This window comes from Rosa rugosa, chromosome 6 (assembly GCF_958449725.1).
Source record: "Rosa rugosa chromosome 6, drRosRugo1.1, whole genome shotgun sequence".
Taxonomy (NCBI): Eukaryota; Viridiplantae; Streptophyta; class Magnoliopsida; order Rosales; family Rosaceae; genus Rosa; species Rosa rugosa.
Genome location: NC_084825.1, coordinates 9,758,156 through 9,779,523, shown reverse-complemented (window position 1 = coordinate 9,779,523; position 21,368 = coordinate 9,758,156). Strand labels below are relative to the sequence as shown.

Genomic DNA, 21,368 nt, shown 5'->3' with positions numbered 1-21,368 from the left:
ACTTTAGCTTCGCTGGGTTGCGAGGGCGTTACCCTTGCTTCGCTGGTAGTAACGGTGGCGGTTGCGCTCGCAGTCGGCTCGCTGGGAGACTGGGACTGGAAGTACGGTCGCCGGGTTGGTCTGGTGATGCTGACAGTCGGCTCTTGGAGAGACTAGGACTGGCGCACGGTCACCGGATTTCAACAAGGTTGAAGGTTTGCTCCGGGGAGGCTTTGTAATCGCTAGGATTGATTGATATGAGAGAGGTCTTTAATTCGTGCTTGAAACCTGGTATATATACCTAGGGTATTGATTATTGATTGCTCCTTGTTGTAGAAGGATTATTGATTGAAGTTTCCTAGTCAATCTCTGCTACTTGACTCCAATAAGGTTTCGTTTTCCTCATGGATTCCGGAATGGGCGAAGCTGTAACCCAAACCCCAGTAGGCTTATTTTTGGGCCGCAGGTATCGGCCCGCTGTGCTAGATCCACTAAAGGATATTGCCAAAATTACTTTTGGGCTCAAACAGGGTTCGCGTGGGTTGGCAGAGCAATGCAAGCACCCGACACTGGGTTGAACAAGTAGCTGTTGACCATCTCTCTAGAAGTCCTTAATTAGGCACGTGCCGTGTATTATCAACCAGCAAGCAAGAGAGGGATTATCGAGCCATGCCTTGAGGTTGCCAGAGTGTCTATCTTCATGGGATATATAAACTAAAACACGAATTTGTGCTGGCTTAGTATTCGATCTGCATAGGAAACACTAGATTGCAGGATGCATGCATGGAAATTAGATTTACTTGTTGAAACCATTGTGATCATACACTTCTCCAAGTGAATAAACAATGTGTGATCATGCCTTATACCCTTAGGTGCTTGGAAAGGCCAATGTGTTCTTCTTGTAACTGCTGCATGCATATTATAAAATTTGCTAAAACTTTTAAGGTCGAGTACGTAATAAAGAATATTGTCCTCTAATCCACTTTCAGTTGGATGATTCAGTTTAGCTCTCTCTGGCTCTTAGCCTAAAGTATGATAAAGTAATCTGGGGTTCACATCCAAAACCAATTGGCAATGGATGGAGTGGCCCAAATCCTTATAAACTCATAAGCAAAGTTATATTTTTCCAATGTGGGAGTTATATTTATACACATTCTCAACAAAGTATACTTTCAACTAGGATGATTCATTTGAGCTCTCTCTTGCTCTTAGCCTAAAGTATAAGTACTACACACAATAAAATTTCCAATATATAAATATAATTAATGATGATCGGAAAAAAATAGTCTTAACTTGGGCACAATAATTATTGGCAAACTATAGAAATCAGGAGGAAACCTATAAAAATTAATCAGGTAATAAAATGACTCACATTGACAGTATACCACAGCCAACCCGTAGATGTATAGGGAAGCCAACTGCAAGGAGTATATGGAAGGTCATGGTCAAACTCTCTCCTCAATCATGTTGCAGGTTCCACTCGTGGAGAACAAATTATAACTCCTATCGTTGATCGATTTCTGTGGATGGCATTTACAGAGTTCACTAAAACATAAACATTTGTAAAAACAAAATAGAAGATATACGAAACTTGGAACTAATAATTAACCAAACAATAGTGTTCATGAAGCAGACAAAGCAGTTAAAGGAATTGGAACTTGCAATATAAAAAAAAAAAAAAAAGTACGTACCACAGCACTCACTTATGGATCAGTTCCTCAAAATTGGAGTAGTAGAATTACAAAAATAAGAAGCAGAAAATTAGAGCAACCCGCAGTAGTTTAACTTGGCATGCCTACATTGTAGGTATCACCAGACACAGAACTTTGGCTCCATGTATTTTGGCGAGTATTTCATTATTAGATTTATGCCATACTCGAGTTCACTCATGGGCGCACTAGAACGTCGTTTGCGTGCATTAATCTCACTCCTGGCAGCAGCAGCCTCAGCCTCCTTTGCAGCAGCAGCCGCAGCATTCTTATAATCGGTGGCTTTCCTTGCCGCAGCAGCAGCGTACGTCTTCTTTTTGGACATTAAAGACCTGTCGTAATCCTTCTTTCTCACCGGGTCAGAGAGAAAGTCCAAGGCAGCTTTAACATGCTTGAAAGCACCTTCAGCAGCAGCAGAGACATTCTTATCAGGGTGCACCACGAGTGCCAATTCCTTATATCTTTTATTGATAGTTAATAAATGCGTACATTCGGGGATGCCAAGAATCACATACCAGTTTTTCTTGGAGGACATGGCCCTATGAATCTTGTATGCTGTGATAAAATTGTCGACGTTGGGCAAATTAGGGTCGAGGTTTTTCGCTTGCATAGCCTCTTTGATTGCAGAGTCCAACTTTTGGAGCTTGAAATAAGCCTCTGCATCGTCTAGTGCCTTAACAGCAGCCTGGTGGTTTTTCTTATTCTTGGAGATTGCAGAAGCCATGGCGTCGACTATGGAGAAGAAGAATCAAAACAAGTTGTTATTGGATTTTTATACTTACTACAACTCTTTGCTTGGAACTTGGAATCACGTACGTTTAAGGATTAGAAAACAAGCTAGCTAGTACGAAACTTTAGCAAAGTTGGATTCCTATTCTAATAAGGACTCATTAAGTTGCTTTTCTTTGCTTGTAGAATTCAACGACACCCTTGTTTCATTAAGTCCACACCCACGCACACACACAGTGCTTCTCTGATAAGGACCTCCGCATATATTAAAATATGCGGTTTTTTTTTTCCTTAAAATGACAATTTTAGCCCTTAAAGTGGGCTTTTTTGTCAAACTTAACGTCCAAATTGGACGGAATGGACACGGTTGAGGAAAATTAGAAAGCTCGAGGGGTAAACTGATTAAATTGAGAGGACATGGACTAACATGAAATTACCCCCAAACCTCAGGGGGGATAAACTGAATTTAATCCATATAAGTTTATAAAAAAATTAGTATTTTTAAAGATTTATTTGTAAATAAAGCCCGCAAGGCCCGGCCCAAAAAAGCCCGCAAGGCCCGGCCTGTAAAAGCCCGCAAGACCCGCTTTATATGGACGGACTTGGATCTTTCAATTTACAATAAAACACGGCCCGTTGATGAGGCCTAATCTGTGAGTACGCACATGATCCTTACATGTACACTTGTGCTAGATCTTGGCACAACATATATAAACGTTCAAGAAATGCATGCCCTACCACGCATATTATGCCAAGGCCAGGACAATATATGAATGATCGAGTGGTGAATGGTGGCATGCACAACATGTATATACACGCACGTTCAAGAAATGCATGCCCCACCATGCAAATTATGCCAAGGCCAGGACAATGTATGAATGATCGAGTGGTGAAGGTTGAGTGGTGGTACATTGGATAACCAAAGTTGTACTTTATGCGCAAATGGAGAAGTGATAATCACTTTGAACAGTATGATTGAAATTATGCCGACCGTATGCATGCTTCTGATATAAGAAATGGAGATGGCTTAGTGTCGGTGGATGTTCATGTGAAAAGCACCAAATAAGTTTGGTGCATAGAGACATATATTGCGTCTCTTCTTTGTATTTTTTTTCTTTTTTATTAATAAATAAAAATAGAAGAACGGGCGGTGGGTTCTCAAAGTGTGGCAAACCATTTCTTCTTCGGGATTGAAAGTGAGACTTGCTCCCTACATCGTCTGCTTCCGAGAAACTAATATTGTCTAATCCTTTATTTGATTAAAAAAAAAAATATTGAGCAAGGCAATAATAAAATAAATTTTTGGTGTGCCAGATTTTTTTTAGGATAGAAAAGAAAATTAATTCGTAAAGCATTTTTTTCTATCCTTTTGTTAATTTGTTAATTTGCTAGACAAAAGTTGAAAGTTCTAATACTACGTACAATATATATATATATATATATATATATTCTCCAACCAAAACGGTTCTGCACGCTTCACTGTACGTGGTCAAAAATCACCAGAGACCACCAGATGTGCTCTTGCAAAAGGACTGTATGGAATGCTTTAGTGCAAGAGACCACCAGATCTATTCTAAGTAGCTATTTTGCAAAGGATCAATTAAAACTTTGAAATTGGATTTTCGCTCCTACAATCAAGTCTGTTGATTTGTTTGCTAATTATGCTTCCACTTGGGACATTGTGTGGCAAAAGATACATAGGAAAGCACCTATATTCTCCAACTCAAATGCTTGTGCTTTTTGTAGTGTGGCCGAGGTCCACACCATGGAAAGAAAAAAAAACAAAAGCACCGTGAATGCGTACAATAATTCATATGTTTTCATTTCATGATTTTCATCATGGATGAAAATCATGAAATGAAAACATATGAATTATTGTACGCATTCACGGGTGCTTTTGTTATATGGATGAAAATCATGAAATGAAAGCATATGAATTATTATACATGACAATGACCAATTAACCACACCTATATGAGTTTTTTCTTCTTTCTATCTTTGGGTAAATCATGTATATGTTGTCGGTTCCAAAAGTTATTATTAAATTTCTATAAAGGCAAATGTATCTTATGTTGTATGAGCTTTTATCCTTTGATACTCAATCGTCTTTGTTAATTGTGGATGAAAAATGGTCAACTATCTCAAAGTTATGTTGCAACACTTCCACTTTAAGAACCGTTTTTGGGTTTATCCTTTTCTTAAAGAAATCCACGATATTTAATATTGTCCTGAAGCAAATCACATGCATCCAGAACTGTACGTAGAAGCCTTAAACTTTTATTGGCTAGCTTACATGAAAAAGTTTGAGCTTTGAAGCTTTACTTTTTCACCTTATATTTGTTCGATCAATTCTTGCTATAAATACATGTTGAGACTATGAGAGCAATGTCCTTTATAGGCTCTAGCTAGTAGCAGCATACATAGTAATAGTATGGCTCTTCGATGGTTTCTCCTTCTCAGCCTCATTTGCAGTATTCTACTGCTTGTCGATGTTACTCACTCAACTGCTCAGGATACCCGAAAGGTATATCTCCCAAATTCTATTAATCCTAATAATCTAAATTAACTTACTTTAGCTTATGCATTTAATATTAAAAATTTGACCACATCACTTTGTGTCGATCTTCAAAGTTTCGTCTCACTTAACGTGGATCTTGCAATTTGATGCAGCCTTATGTTGTGTATATGGGCGACAAGCCAAAGAACGGGGTACCCATATTACCTGATCTTCATGTGAATATGCTACAGGACGTAGTTGACAGCAGCAACATTGATATTGCACATGAAGCTCTGCTTCTTCACAGCTACAAGAGAAGTTTCAATGGATTTGCTGCAATGCTCACAGAGCAAGAAGCACAAAAAATGACCGGTACGTACTACTGCAACCCTACCTTTGCATTGAATAAATCTTACCATTCATACGGGAATAGATGGCGTAGTGTACGTATAAATATTATAATTGCTAAAATTCTGGTATTGATGATGAAAATGAAAGAACTAACTAAGCCCATGCCAACTGATCTTGCTAACTGCTCCTATAGGCTATAGCTAATCAACACATGTTGCTGTAGAGATGACCCCTTTTCTCTACTGAGGCTCTGATCATTAATTTTGATCATACGTACTTTTATCTTGACCATCTGTGTTGACTTCGACATATACTCTTAACATCCCTCCTCATTCCCTCAAACTAGTACTCGGTGTACTAGGTTGCAGCAGCCAGCAGGGTTGGTAAATGTGAAATGTGAAACTGGAGATTTAATAATTTTTGCATAGTTATGTTTCTTCAAAGTTTTCTGCCGTGGTGAGTGATTGATGTTGGACGTCATATGGTTTGTTGCTCCATAATCAACGTGCCACACTTCATGAGCCGGTGGTGTATTTTGACAATAGGCAAGCAATCCCATTTTTATTGTTTTTATTTTTTAATCTGGGAGGGCTTCTTTTCTTCGTCTTCTCTACCGGTGAGGGAAGAAGGGGACTGGTTTAAGTCGATTCTCGTTTTCTGAAACCTGAAAAGCTCTTGTTCTCTCTCCCATGGAGTCATGGTGATTCTTAATTTCTCTCTCATCCTTCTCTCCCTCACCTGAAAAAGCCTCTGGCTATCACTCTGATACCATACCAAAATTCTGGTATTGATAATGAAAATGAAAGAACCAGCTAAACAAAGAAGGAAGAAGAAGAAAGATGAAGACGATGAAGAACTGGTATTGGTAATTTTTCTGGGTAATTGTACAATCGCTAACTCTCACTCAGTAAAATGACGAATCTCCCTTTTTATACTGACTCGATTGCTAACCCTTGCTAACTGCTACTATAGCTGGTCAACAACTCAACACTTGTTACTGTAGAGATGACCCATTTTTTACTGAAGCTTTGATCATTTTGATCATAGTTTTATCTTGACCATCTGTGTTGACTTCCACATATACTCTTAACAATAATTAATGTAAATATATATATATATATATATATATATATATATATATATATATATATATATATATATATATATATATATATACAGGGCCCTTCTAGTGAGGGATCTATTTTTTTAGTCTTTTCTAGGGATATGGCATTATCCAACTTTTCGATCATATTTTCACATCTTAACCGTTCAGTTTTTAGGTCCTAATGTATAGATCACTTCTGCAAATTTTCAGCCAATTTGATGATCGTTAAGGCATCCAAAACTGCAATTTACCATTATAAACACGAACGGTTCCGGTTCGACAGATTCGGTCCGTTCATGTAAATTGCAGTTTTGGATGCCTTAACGATCACCAATTTGGCTGAAAATTTGCAGAAGTGATCTACACATTAGGATCTAAAAAATGAACAGTTGAGACGCCGAAATATAATTGAAAAGTTTGTCTAATGCCTATCCCTATAAAAGACCAAAAAAAGAGATCCCTTAGTGGAAGACCTATATATATATATATATATATATATATATATATATATATACACACACGAATAATTAATGTAAATATACATGTACGAATTTATGTATACAGGAATGGATGGTGTAGTGTCTGTCTTCCTAAGCAAACAAAGGAGCGTGAAAACAACAAAGTCATGGAACTTCCTTGGGTTTCCAGAAACAGTTAAGAGAAGCGCCCTTGAAAGGGATATCATCGTCGGTGTGATAGACAGTGGAATTTGGCCAGAGTCAGACAGCTTTAGTGATGCTGGTTTTGGTCCTCCACCTAAGAAATGGAAAGGCAAATGTCAAGGCAATGGAAATCTTGCTTGTAACAAGTATGCTAACTAATCGATCTGCTCTAGCATACATGTAATTAAATAAATTAATGACTTTTTATACTAGCTAATATGGATTTATTTACTGAGATCTCAACAGTAAAATCATTGGAGCACAGTATTACCGTGCTTCTCGATCCTTCGAAGCAGATGTTGAGTCTCCAAGAGACTCAAATGGTCATGGAACTCATACTGCATCAACGGCAGCTGGGAACACAGTGAGCAAGGCAAGCCTAAATGGTTTAGGGTTGGGAAAAGCAAGAGGAGGGGTGCCATCAACACGTATTGCCGTGTACAAAGTATGCTGGAGCAACACGCCTGCTTGTGAAGATGCTGACGTTTTAGCGGCATTCGATGATGCCATTGCTGACGGTGTCGACATTCTCTCTATTTCCGTCGGGGGCAGTATTCCAGTTGATTATTTAAATGATGCATTTGCAATTGGGGCATTTCATGCTACCAGAAATGGGATATTAGTTTCCATGGCCGCTGGTAACGAAGGTCCGGGAGCAAAAACTGTGACAAACTTTGCACCATGGCAACTTTCTGTGGCTGCTACCACCATAAACCGCCAATTCATCACCAAAGTTCAATTGGGTAACGGTAAAATCTATGAGGTAATTAATTAAATCTAACTACTGCTGCTCACAATTAATTAGTACTTGTCTACATTTCTAACTAGTAACTTTTGTTTTTTATATTAATTACCAGGGACTTTTACCAAACATATATGACCTCCGAGGTAAATTCTATCCTTTAATTTATGGTGGAGATGCACCCAATAAAAAAGCAGGTGCTAACGGGACCCTCTCCGGGTATTGATCTTTCAATTAAGACTTCATCCATTAATGACTTATTAAGCTCGAGTAAATATTCTTCACTAAAAAAAAATTTGGCAATTCAAAAAAAAGAAATGGTAAAATATGATTTCTAACTTAATTGGTTATCGTTGTTCAATATGTTGAAGCTGACCTTAATTATCATCATACATCATGTTTTAGATTAATGTCATCAAAATGTGATCATTCACAAAACTGCATATGGTGTATCTTGTTTGATATTTAATGTTACTAAATTAATTGTAGGTTTTGTCTTCAAGATACCTTAGAAGAAGATTTGATCAAAGATAAAATTGTGCTTTGTGATGGCCCTATCGATGGGGCTGGGGGTGGGGCCATATTGGGTGGTGCAGCAGGAATTGTTCTGATGGGACAAAAAGTCGCCGATGAAGTGCTTGGCCCTCTTCCGGTGCCTGCATCACACGTCGGGTTGGAAGAACATAGCGACATTTACAAATACATAAAATTAACAAGGTATTTATTAAGAAACTAAGAAGCTTAACAGTGGATATTAGGATATGCATGTTAATTAATCTTCATTTTTATAGGAACGCAACTGCAACTATTTGGAAAAGTGAAGAGATTAATGATGTATTGGCTCCATATGTGCCCTCCTACTCATCAAGGGGTCCAAATCCGATCAATCCCAACATTCTCAAGGTGAATTGATTTGTAATGAAATCTTAATTGTATATCTAGGCTTAAGCAAAAGGAATGATATTGTAGGTGATCGATGAAGTAGAACAAGCATGTTTAACAATTACATGGCCACCTTGCAGCCAGATTTAGCGGCTCCAGGAACTTACATTCTAGCGGCATATCCCCCAAGTGGTGGTGGCAGTAGAGCTGGATACTATTTAGAAACCGGGACATCAATGGCGTGCCCCCATGCTACAGCCGTAGCTGCATACGTCAAATCATTTCACCCTAAATGGTCATCGGCTGCCATCCAATCGGCTCTCATCACTACCGGTTTGTTTTTATAATTTGCAAAGAAGAGTTTTTGATCTCGTGTGAAAGTAGTGTTATGTTGCATAATATTGGACTTTCGATCTCTTGTGTGAAAGTAGTGTTATTTTGCATAAGATTGGACTAGTTATCAGATTAGTATTAAAAAGATATAGCAATCCTTATGTATTTCATTCTTTTGCAGCTAAATCTATGAGTTCCAAAACTAGCCCTGATGCTGAATTTGCATACGGAGCTGGCCTGATAAACCCTTCTAGGGCTCCATATCCTGGTTTGGTGTACAATCTTGATGAACAAGACTACATAGATTTTTTGTGTTCACAAGGATACAGTGGTAAACTATTGAAAGCCATAACCAAGGACAAGACTAGTTGTTCATCAAAATCTAATAATGGAACAGCCAATGACCTGAACTATCCTTCTTTTGCACTTTCCATCAAGGATCCAAAATTTGTTAATGGGGTCTTCCATAGGACTGTCACTAATGTTGGATCGTCGAATTCCACATACAGAGTTAAAGTGGTGGCTCCATTAGGACTCAAAATCAATGTGAATCCAAATGTGCTATCGTTCACATCTCTCGGGCAAAAGAAATCTTTTGTTGTCACTATAAAAGGGCCGATTGAGAAATCAAATTTAGTCTCTGCGTCTTTGATGTGGGATGATGGTGTTTTCCAAGTCAAGAGCCCCATCGTTGTCTATGTTGCAGTTTAATTAAGAGGTGTGTCATGTAAGCGAAAGCAAAAATGTAAGCGAAAGCGAAAAATATTGGAAATTAATGTCCAAGTCTACGGGCACAATTATAATAATACTCCAAGATTTCATCTATAATCTTTATCTTACTAGCCTTATACCTGTGTCTTTGCACGAACTCACAAAGTCACGTAAAAAAAAAAAAAAGAAGAGGTGATTAATTTTTATTTATGAATTTATCCACTTGCTTGTAGACGTGGGAATTTGAAATGAATGTAGTCCATATATACACTAGCTAGTTAACTGGTGCAACAACCATGCTGAAATCAAAATTGAAGTGGTTATAGAGGGACACAAGCTAGCACTTTTGTTTCACGAGAACCACAATTCAATAATACAACCACCTCCTCCCCGCTTTCATCATCACTCAATCCAAACAAAAAATCTCAGCACACAAATTGAAAAGAAAAGAGCATTTTTGAAGCCAAGTATACAGAAACCAGACTAGTTTTTAGGCCTCAAATTCCCCTAAGAGAATTCCTTTATACAGTCTTGAGATCCTATCCATGGAGCCAGTACAATGTCTGAAAACAAATTCTCCATAGTTATGCTTTTCAAAACCACCCTTGTAATCAAAGTTTCAGAAAAGCTGAATGTTCGAATAACACTCCAAATACGGTATTACACTATTAGTGTATTACTACCTAGTATTACGCTATTACTACACATCATAACTGATATGCTAATCTATAAAGCCAAATAACAAAAGTCAAGCACAAAACGTCGAGCGAGGTTACATTAACTATTGATTTGCTTCATTGACTAGTTGTAGGAAACCTAGAAATCGGTTGTCCTGAAGAATTCATCTTGTGGTTGCCTTCAAGTCCACCCGCAAATTAGATTATTAGTCCATTAAAAAACGATATTATTCGGACTAATCATATTAGTCCGGACCACAATGAAAACAAGAAATATTAATAGACCAATAAAAAACGTACACATTTTATATGGACCAATCACGTACATTAGCTCGAACATATCAAAAAAAAAAAAAATCACATTAGCCCGAATCATAATACATGTGGTGGTCTAAGACGTACAATATAATAAATTTTCCATAATTATTTTGTTTTCTAAGATCAAATTATATTTAAAAGTTATTCAATACCTACTTCAGAAATAATTAAGAAACCTAGCTTGCAGACCAAGAAAACCCATATGTCTTGTCATTAATACCTTCAATCTAGGGATATCACAATACAATTAAATTGGGTGGATCGACTCAAATTCGTCTTTCGGTATAATCCTCAATATTTCATTCTCCACTAAGCATGGAACATCTGCAGGCAAAACAGAACACAAACATCGAATCTAATATCCCCCAGCTCCCAACCGAAATTTTATGCTTTAAGATATTGCCAAGGCTAGCGATCAAGGATGTAATGAGTTGCAGGTGTGTGTGCAAGTCTTGGTCCTCTCTCACCCGCAGCCTTTCTTTTATCCACGCCTACCAACACTTAAAGCACCACAATGGCAACAACAACAACAACAACACTCATGGCGACCCCATCCTCGAAATCTTGTGCTTTCAGATATTCCCAAGGCTACATGTCAAGTACCTTTTAAGGTTTACAAGCGTGTGCAAGTTGTGGCGTTCCCTTATCCGAAACCCTCTCTTCATCTCCCTTTTTAAGGGGACTCCCCCCCTCTGCTTCGCTATGTGGGGAGAATATCAACGGTTTGGTTTGTATGTATTGTCGGATCCCAAATGGGAACTTGAATGGGAAAAAAATTCTGTTTCCTTGAATGTGTTGAGAAGTGCAGCTGACGAATGACCATCGGTTGCGATTCCGATATTCTTCGGTTTCTTCTTTTTTAATAATAGACGTGAGTGTATTGTGTGCTACTTGGGTGATATATTTTATACCTATCAAACTGATCATCTAAATCTTGTTCTTGGGTTAGAGAAGCAAACATACTTTATAATTGCAGATTAAGTGTACATTTGACTATTACGTCTATTAACCATTAAGTGTATATATATACTTCCTCAGCTTGTTGAATCTAGAGAACATGGATGAAGAAAAGTGCTTGGCTGGCTCGGTGATCTCAGTCAGGCTGCATATAGCTTTTTGTACCGCCCCATCCAAAAATATTAGCAATTCGTGTCTGTAAAATGAATTGGTTGTTATGCAGAGGAGGTAGGGATGGATGTTTCTATAATAGGATATGACTAGAAATTGTGCCGCGGGTTTTGAAGCTAACATAATGTTATTTAAGGACATAATCCAAAAGCATAGAAAATATAGTCGACATAATCATTATATTAACAAAAGATTATCTGTTTTACAACAAAAGATGAAGTAGATCATGTTCTAGCAACATAACCACCAATACATATGTTGTGGTAGTGTGTTCAAAAAATAGGTTGTCATAGTTTAAAGCTAATTACAACTGCTGCTGCAATAGTTTGCAAAAAATAGTTGTATGATGTCCATTAGCAGGTGTATATTCTCAAACGGTGTTAGCCTATTGATAGCTAGTCATGGAGGATGTCCAAAAAGTTGCTTCCTCCAGAGTGCGTGGTTTTGCTGAGGCCAATTGTGAGTGATTCGAAAAAGATGGAGCAGCTGCTTGTGAATCACATTCCATTTAGACATTGACAAATCCAGCGTGGAAAAAAAGATACTAACCAGCAATAATCTTCAAAAGGCACAACTTTTGGTAGTAGTAATCTCACACCGTTCATAATAAGTACGCCAACTATGTAAATGAACCATTCCAGTACAGGAACCAACCACGTCAACATAGGCCTGCACCAACTCCATGAAGCATCAAGGCAAGGAAAATTGAGAAACCATCATCACCACACCACTCAAGAAATGATAAGGACACCCAAATAAAACCCTCCAATCATTCACAACAATATCGGTCAAGTTTGAAACCAAGTAAACTGAAAGTGCAATTCATAAAGGGCCAAAACAGCACAGAACTTTAGATATTGACACCAAAACCGAATAGTCAGAATATATACCCAAACTTTATAGCATTGTTAATACCTAACTTCCTCAACTTTAACTGCTTGAATTATAATTTACACTCACTACAGAAGAGAAGAAGTTTTGTATCAGTTTTTGCACAAACAAAAACTTGAAACCCGGAGCCAAAACACCTAATTTATAACACCACATAAACCATCCAAGCATTCCCACTCATTCTTTTTCTTGTTCAAACACAAAATTGGTATCATCCATTTGTCATACAGACATCAAATTGAACCAATTTCAGAAACCAAAACAGGAGAAAGATAATCTGGGAGAGGGTCGATTTCAGAAACCAAAACAGGAGAAAGATAATCTGGGAGAGGGTATCTGACCTGGAGCTCTCTTGCTTTTCTCAACGCAATTTCAAAAGATAATAATCCGGGTATTTGATTCAATACCTTTGAACAGAGAGGAAGTAAGAAACCACTGAGAACAATATACCAGTTTATATGACGAAAAGCACCAAAAAAAAAAAAAAACCAATTTTTTCCCCATCAAAGTTCCTATACTTGCAGGACACAAAGCAAATCCCTAAACCCAATCACCGAACACCAATATTTTGAACCCAAATCAAGAACGGAAACCATTACCTGGTCAGATTGACCAGTGAAGGAAGCAAAAACAGTGAGATTCCCTGGTACCCGTAGATGGTGAAATTTTGTACTCATTTTCAACCCAACCTCTGTATCTCAGAGCTTGATCGATGCGGTACAGCTTGATGGCATCTCTCTTGTCAAATTGGAGATCAAACTGATTTGGCTTCTTCTCTTCTGTATTGCAGTGCCCAAGGTTTTGCAAGGACTGCAAATTATGGAAAATTAATTTCAGAAGTTAGAAACTATAAAATGGCAAAACTCATTGTAAAATAACTAAAATTAAACTCAATGTAAGCTATCTGTAAGAAGAAGAAGAAAATAATAATAATAATAATAATAATAATAATAATAATAATAATAATAATAATAATAATAATAATAATAATATAAAAAAATACAAAAAAGATAAATGGCCATGACAAAATGGTCACATTTGTGGCCTCTCAATCCGGTGAACATAGGACCAACTACTTGATCATTTTTGAAAGCAAGCAAGGTACTTATATTAGAAAAGACAGAGAGTAAAAGATTGAAGTCTTACTTGTGAAATTGCAGATCAAACTAATTTGCCTTCTTCTCTTTTCTGTTGCAGTGTCTGAGATTTTGCAAAGACTGCAAATTATGGAAAATTAAGTTTAGATCAATTTTTAGATGAATAAAGGAGACTTAGTTTTGATTTGATATCAGAAGTTAGACATATACAAATATCTGATTCATTTAGTGTTCAGAGTATATGAAGATCAGAATTTCACGTTTATCACCAATGCATAAACTCATACACACTACACTGACCACAGGTTACTCTTTTCCCTATTTCTATCTAAACCCCATAATTACAATTGGTTGCAAAATTTAGCCAAAATTCCACCTGGACCTTTGCACCAGAACAGTGGATCGTCTGATTTCATTTCAACAATTAACATTAACAGACCATTTCATCTTATATAGATTAGTTGGGGAACAGGAGCGGGAGGGGAGTATCTAATTCAAATAGTGGAACCTTGATGTAGAATAAGTCTACTATATTGTAAACCCATGTGGATTTTTACTTAGAATAACAAACTTTCCAGTGTTAAGTTCTAAAATCAATTTTTAAGTCTAAAGGACTACAGACCTTGCTAAAGCAATATCAATTCCTGGTTCAGTTGTTCCATTCCAATTAATATTTGGTTAGGAAAAAACTAACGCTTCTTTTGGTTGCTGGGATTCTGAAAGTGGACTAAAGGTCTCCAATTTCAAAGTTTCTAGAAATCAGAGATACATAAAATTGAAAAAAAAAAAAAAAAAATACTCAATCAAAACTAAATAAGTATCTGGACTTTGTCATCATTCTCAATAAAAAGGTTGATGCCTACTTTCTCAAGGCATAATGGATCATCCCTTTGCATGTGGGAATGGTTACAATATGTATAATAAAAACTGGGAAGCTTTAAGCCTTTCCGACTACTTCTAGGAATCTAGTTCCATGCAATTAATCCTTAAATTAATATATGATATGTACAACTTCCAGTCTTCCACCTCCATTTTACTGCATAAAAAAAGAAAAAGAAAAAACAAAAGGAAAAGTAGTACTATAACATGATGGATATTAGGAAGTTCAAGTTTAGGCTCAGAAAAGAAGAGAGAAGCTGAAAGAGCAGCTTACATAAAACTCTAATTTTATTTCAGTTTTTTTTTTTCCTGCTTTGTATCACTTAGATAAAATACCATACTATAGTTCCTCACCATATAATTTTATCAGTGTTGATCTCAGTGACTGACCTTGATAACTTCAGAACACACACAATTATCAACTAATCAATTAAAGAAACACGAACACAATCAAATACCACACCTGTTCTACTTGTTCTAAACCCAATCGTCTCATCACAAACTGGATCCAATCAAAACGCAAAACACTGAATACAAAACAAAAAGAAACAAACGCCGATTATAACAACCACAAAACTGAAAAAGCACATAACAAATTCAAGGAAATCAGCTTAAACTCTGTTGATATTGATTCTACCAAATCGAAATCTCACCAAGCTTTTGCGATGCTCCCAATTACTCAACACGCAGACTACTGGATACAATAACAAAAGAAAGAAACACAGATTATCAAATCCAGATCGCACCATCTATCACCTCTGAGATTTTTGCATTGTTGGCTGTGCTTCTGAGCTTGGTTCTGCAGCAAAGATGGTGGCTTTGTACTCGTCTGAGAAGACCAGCTTCTGGGTCGGCTCTGTTTTGGAAGCTATGGCGTCAACACTGTTCTTGTTGCTCACAACTCTCTTGCTCTGTTCCTCTTTTTTGGTAGTGATTTTTGGGTTTTGATGTGGATTTTGACTTGGGTCTAAGGGATTAGGGTAGATTTGCCGCGTATCTAATCAAACCCTCCAGTTGCTAAATATCTGGACCACTGTCAAGTTGATAAGGAGAAGCGAGAGAGCAAAAAAACCTGAACCTTCTGGAGTTCTAGCATTCTACTGTCGGCGGGTGCTTATAACAGACTGAATGGCAGGGATGTAATTTAAGAAAAAATTAAGGGCAAAAGCGTCATTTACTTCGAGCTCTAATGAACAGTGCGACGCGAATGAACAGTTGACGCCCTTTAGATTATAGATAATGTCTCTGTCAGACAGGCCGGACTAGAAACTTTCCGGATTTCTGGTTATGAATCGGTAATGAAACCAAAGGGGGATGCTTGGTTATATATGATTTCACATTTGTTATTATATGTTTGCTTTAGTTTTCAGTAATTGACAATTGTGAACTTCGTGCCAAATTATATGGTTGCATTAGCAAGGCGTTTTTTATCTGCACTAGTAATTTATATAGAAAATTACATGTAAGTGTCATTTTGAGACTTATATTAGTCATAAAGCCACCTGCATTTTTTTGTACAAATAAGGCCATCTGCATCCACATATTATTTTGTTTGTGACTATTTTACCCTTCATAAAAGAAAACCAACTGCATCCATTCATTCTCTCTATTGCAAAAACGAAAATCACTCACTCTCTCTCTCTCTCTCTCTCTCTCTCTCTCTCTCTCTCTCTCTCTCTCCGGCGAGAAAACCCATCCTCACCATCTCGTTCAGCTCCGGCAGCATCCTTCCTCACCATCTCGTTCAGCTCCGGCAGCACAAGACCGTCGGATGCGACAACTCCGTCGTCGATTCCGTTCTCCATTACCTTTCTCAACCGGAGCTGGCCCGAACGGAGACGAGCTAGAGTAGTTCGACCTCAGATCTTCGAATCCAAACGGCAAACCCGTCGCTGCGTCGACGCGAGGTGAGGAGGCTGAAGACAAAGCTTCAAAGGACGAGATCGAGAGCGCAAAGAGCTCTCAACGACTTGAGATTCATCGGCACCGTCTTCCTCATCACCAGACCGCAACCACTTTAGCTTTATCTACCTGTAAGTTGAATCTTTGTCTCCGCCTTCGAAGGCAACTCCAACCTCTTCTGGCAGCTTCGACCTCGTTCCTACCGCCGAGATCTGAGATTGCATCTGAGCTCCGATTTGAATCCGTCAGGATATGAGATTGCATATCTGAGCTCCGATTTTCTTCTTTGATGTGGTGTCGTTGACGTCCCTTCCCACACCACCTCTGTTTCGTCATCACCGACCTTAATTACACCTCTGATTTTCTTTTTTGGTTTTGTTAATGATTTTTGTTATCGGAAAAAAATTAGACGGCATGATTAGAATTTGTTTAGTTTGGTTTGATTTGATTGTGATTTATTGGAATAAATGGACTTGGATTTGTTTGAATTCATCTGTTGTGGAATTTTGCAGGGGAGAGAAAGAGAGTTGTGCTCTTGTGTGATGGGGGGATGGTTTTGTGGTTGAATTTTGTTTTCTGATGGTGTTGTGATGTATTTTGATTGATGAATAATGAACCATTTCTTGTATGTTATTTGTTGCAGTTAGTAACTCTCTATAACTGTTATAGCGGCTTTTCAACATAGTGATAGTATCTTTCTATATCTATGTTAGTATTTTTTTCAACATGATGTCAATAGCTTCTATTTTCATTTTCATTATTTCAAGTTAGCAGCTCCGTGTAATTGTTCTAGTGGCATTTCAATATCGTGATAGTAGCTTTATGTGTCTATGTTAGTATATTTTCAAGCTAATGTCAATAGATTTATTTTTTCAAATCAGTAGCTCTCTGTAACTATTATAGTGGTTTTCCATCATAGTGATCGTAGCTTTCTGTACCTATGTTAGTAGCTCTCTAATGTTAGTGAGAGTAGCTCGTTAGTGTTGGTGATAGTAACTTTTGTTGTTTGTGAAAGTAGTTTTTGGTGTTGGTGAGAGTAGTTTTCTGGTGTTGGTGAGAGTAACATTTGTTGCTGATGAGAGTAGTTTTTGCTATTGTTGACAATATCTTTTGTTGGTGGAGATAGTAGCTTTTTCGTTTTGGGGAGCATAGGTTTTTTTGGTAAGGAGTAGCTTTTGTTGTTGGTGATAGTAGCTTTTGTTATCTCGTCGGAGGTTGCCAGAAATCTCATCAGAGTAGCTTTTGTTGCTAGTGATAGTAGCTTTTGTGACCTCGCCGAAGGTGACCGGGAATCTCATCAGAGTAGATTTTGTTGCTAGCCATAGTAGCTTTTGGTGTTGGTGACAGTAGCTTTTGTGGTCGCCGAAGTTTGCCGGAAGTTTGTCGGAGGTCGGCCGGAGTTCGCCGGAGACCTCACCGGAGAGGAGAGAGATAATGATTGTTGACTTTTTACTCTAGTGGCATTGATGTAAATATGTTGATTTTTATATCTAAAATTTAACACCTTTTTTAATCTAGTGGCCTTATGAGGGAAAAAAATAGTTTGTGGCCTTATGACTAAAAAAACATTCAAATATGCACTTATATGTAATTAACCCTAATTTATATAAAGCATAAATTGTAATCATGTAACATTTGTTTGATTGCTAGCCATTTCTTCTAAAAAGACCATAAGGGGCGGAGCTACCCTTTGCACAAAGGGTGCACCGGCACGCCCCCTATTTTTTGAAAGCTTGTTAGCTAACCTATGTTATTAATAGGTGTTGATGGAATAGAAGTGATAAGCTACATATTTGAAAATGTTTGGCCCTCCTAATAAATTGATGGCATGTATTTAGATTTTAGAGTGTAAAAAAGTATTACCTTCCTTCTATGACATCGATCTGACGATCTCATTGCATGTTACTTAATGAAAAGGTGGTTCTTAATTATTTTTCTTTCTAATAAAGTCCAAGTTTTGTTAAACTTTATTTTCTTTATTACTTTCTAGGATCCAGACTCCTAACCTAACTAAGCTTTCACAGAGATTAAGACACGTGTCAATTATCAAATTCAATGATCTAGTTATAGGAAAATTATTGATTTTACAAAAATACCCTTTAAAATATTTGTTATTCTTGCCCTCACTCTCTCTCCTCTTTCTCATCTTCTTCGAGAGCAAAGATAAACCAAAGCCAGTTTGAACAAGGTCTGTGTAGTCGGTGTATCCGCACCTGCTTTTACATCAGAAACCATAATCGAACGAAAAAACTTGAAATTTGAAATGAGTTTTTCTGGGTTTAAGCTAAGCCTACCGAGATTGGCTATGAAAGAGGAAGTGAAGCTCATGAGCACGAGAAAGAAGGAGATGAGCTCATGAGTGCAGTTTATTCTTCCCTGCAAAATATTCATTTATATTTGAATTTTCTCTCTTCAAGCACTTTTGGGATCAATCATACCCATTAATTTGGTCTTTTTATTTTATTTTCAGAAAATCAAATTTAATGAAAATAACTTGATTAGTAGGTGCTGTATGTATTGAGGATTGGGGTTGTATAAAAAAGTAAAAGAATAACAGGAGGGGGGGCACTTCGGCAGGCTTGGAAGTTGGAAGAGTTTTTTGCATCAACAGTGTCTGGAGACTTGAGGGACTGACAATATGATACCCGAACTTACAAAGTTATCAAAGTGATACCCAGACTTATTTTTTCGTATCTTCGGCGTACCTGCTGTCAACTTCCATCACGTCTCCGTCAATTTCAGCATGTGGCACGCACGTGACTCGTTAAATGAGGCCAAAAAGTCCGATTTGTCCTCAATTCATTAAACTATCCAACAAGGATCAAACTAAATACTACATTCTTATCGTCCCTTTATACAATAACCAAAAAAATTCAAGTTCTCATCATGATTCTCTGCAGGAAAAACACCTTAATCAGACTACAACACAGGCATAAAACTAAAATCCAGTCGAATCAATTATCTGAGCTTCTTTGGAATCTAGCTGGAGCATATGGATTGAATCAAACTCATGAAAATTCAAAGCAATTTATAGGCCCATATGTATAAATCTGGTCTTAAAATCAAACAAGAAGCTACAATCGTACTAACAAATATCAACCCACAAATCTACAAACTCAAATTTGCAATTAAAGCAAGAGACTTTAAGGTGTGTCCTGTAACGTTTTATGAAACTATTTTTGTAATACTGGATTGTAGAATGAAAACGGGGAATTAAACTATAAGTTTTTAAGATGTAAATACATGTTCGGTACACGTATTTCAAAACTTGAAATATTAAATACATGTCTATCATTAAAAAAATAAAAGCATATCTATAGCACTCAGTTTAGTTTTTCCTCAGTAATCATGAAAGATTGACTATTTTGTTTGTATTGATTATGAATCCTTTATTGGTTGTTATGAGAAAAGAAACAGAGTATTGTGAAGGAGATTGAACAAGAAGAATCAAATCCCTCAATTTTGTTTATAAAATATATCATATGAAGTTGCAAGCTCTTGAATCTTTAGTTCAAAAAGATAATTCAATCAAATGTCTCAACCTTAGTTGTTAATTCCTCTTGCCCATGAGATAATCCAATTATATTGAATCATAAAATACCGAAGCTTTCTTCCTAAATGATCCGTATAAATTAGATCTGACACGTGAAAGAATTCTTCTCTACTGCATGATTCTGCAAGTTTCAATTGATTGAAAAAGACGGGGAAGAAGAAAGTTTAAACAGCAGATAAAGTAGATGAGATCATGAGAAGAGAGGATAAGTCTCAGTGGAAATTGGGGGAAAGAAAGAGAGAAAGATCAAAAGAGAGGAGAAGAGTTTGTGGATCTATGTGCTTAAAAGTACAAAAAAAAAATATCACTTTCTCTAAATTGCAGGGCAGGTTGTTTTCAGGAAACAATGAAAACGTCAAAAAGTCATTTCCCATATTTATTCATAGTTCTTGAATTGTTTCCTAAAATTTGTTTTCCTTGTTTTTCAAATTTAATGCACCGAACGCAAATTACATAAGTTTTTAAATTCGTAAAACAAAAAACAGTATCGCAAAATGATACCGAATGGGCCCTTAGCTTCCCCTATAATTTTCCCACACAGTTTTCCAGCAAAACCAAACATAAGAGAAAGCAAAAGAGAGAGAGAGAGAGAGAGAGAGAGCAATACAATACCTCGCGGCCAGTGAGGTGGTGAGAGGACGAAGAAGACGAAGAGGGCTTGGAAGAAAGGTCTTCATCGCCGGAGTCGGCGACTGGAATGAGAAGCTCTCGATCTCGCAGCACTCTATCTCTGCTGCTTGCCATTACAATTGACGACGATGACGACTTCACATCGCCCATCACCCACGGACCCAGAAATTTAAAGCGATGCCGTTTGAACTCCGCCGTTGGAATTTCCAGAAGAGCGAAGGACTTTTACCTCTCTCTTATTCATCATCCTCTTGATGGGGAATTTAGAATCTGCTGATATGGCAGCCTTTAATGGAATTATAGCAGATCTGTTGATCAAATTTACTTGTTTTTGTTGTTTGAGTTTGTACTGTTGATCAAATTTTCTTTTTTTGTTGTTGTTTAAGTTCGTATCAATTGATGGGGGAGCTCTAGAGAGAGAAAGATAGCATCAGCTTTTGGAGGCGAGTAGTCTGAGTCAAATGGAAGAAGTCGAAACTCCATGTAATTGTATGTCGAGAAAGATGGCATCAGCTGGGTTTAAGAAGATGAACATGAATGGGTTCAAGAATTTCTTTTGTTTTTGTTATTATTATTATTATTATTTTTTATTT

General features: G+C 37.3%; 1 protein-coding gene and 1 long non-coding RNA gene across 2 annotated transcripts; one reads left to right on the top strand and one right to left on the bottom strand.

The window, feature by feature from the left end:
* The first annotated feature begins 4,702 nt into the window (after window positions 1-4,702).
* Window positions 4,703-9,819, top strand: LOC133718720 (cucumisin-like). Its single transcript, XM_062145588.1, has 9 exons — window positions 4,703-4,941; window positions 5,088-5,286; window positions 6,935-7,178; window positions 7,279-7,795; window positions 7,890-7,993; window positions 8,264-8,491; window positions 8,566-8,677; window positions 8,797-8,989; window positions 9,171-9,819. Exons 1-9 carry the CDS (start codon window positions 4,849-4,851, stop codon window positions 9,698-9,700), a joined length of 2,220 nt encoding a protein of 739 aa, XP_062001572.1. The 5' UTR covers window positions 4,703-4,848; the 3' UTR covers window positions 9,701-9,819.
* Window positions 9,820-11,974: 2,155 nt separating this feature from the next.
* Window positions 11,975-15,900, bottom strand: LOC133713600 (uncharacterized). Its single transcript, XR_009848143.1, has 6 exons — window positions 15,344-15,900; window positions 15,154-15,217; window positions 13,861-13,931; window positions 13,314-13,524; window positions 13,056-13,121; window positions 11,975-12,492 (listed from the first exon to the last, which is right to left on the bottom strand). It is a non-coding gene; the product is annotated as an uncharacterized LOC133713600 (long non-coding RNA).
* Window positions 15,901-21,368: the final 5,468 nt, after the last annotated feature.

Coding starts and splice junctions, on each gene's coding strand:
- LOC133718720 (XM_062145588.1), top strand. CDS start 4,849: ATGGCTCTTCGATGGTTTCTCCTTCTCAGCCTCATTTGCAGTATTCTA. Junction 7,179..7,278: donor GGAAATCTTGCTTGTAACAA/GTATGCTAACTA, acceptor AGATCTCAACAG/TAAAATCATTGGAGCACAGT. Junction 8,492..8,565: donor AAATACATAAAATTAACAAG/GTATTTATTAAG, acceptor TCATTTTTATAG/GAACGCAACTGCAACTATTT.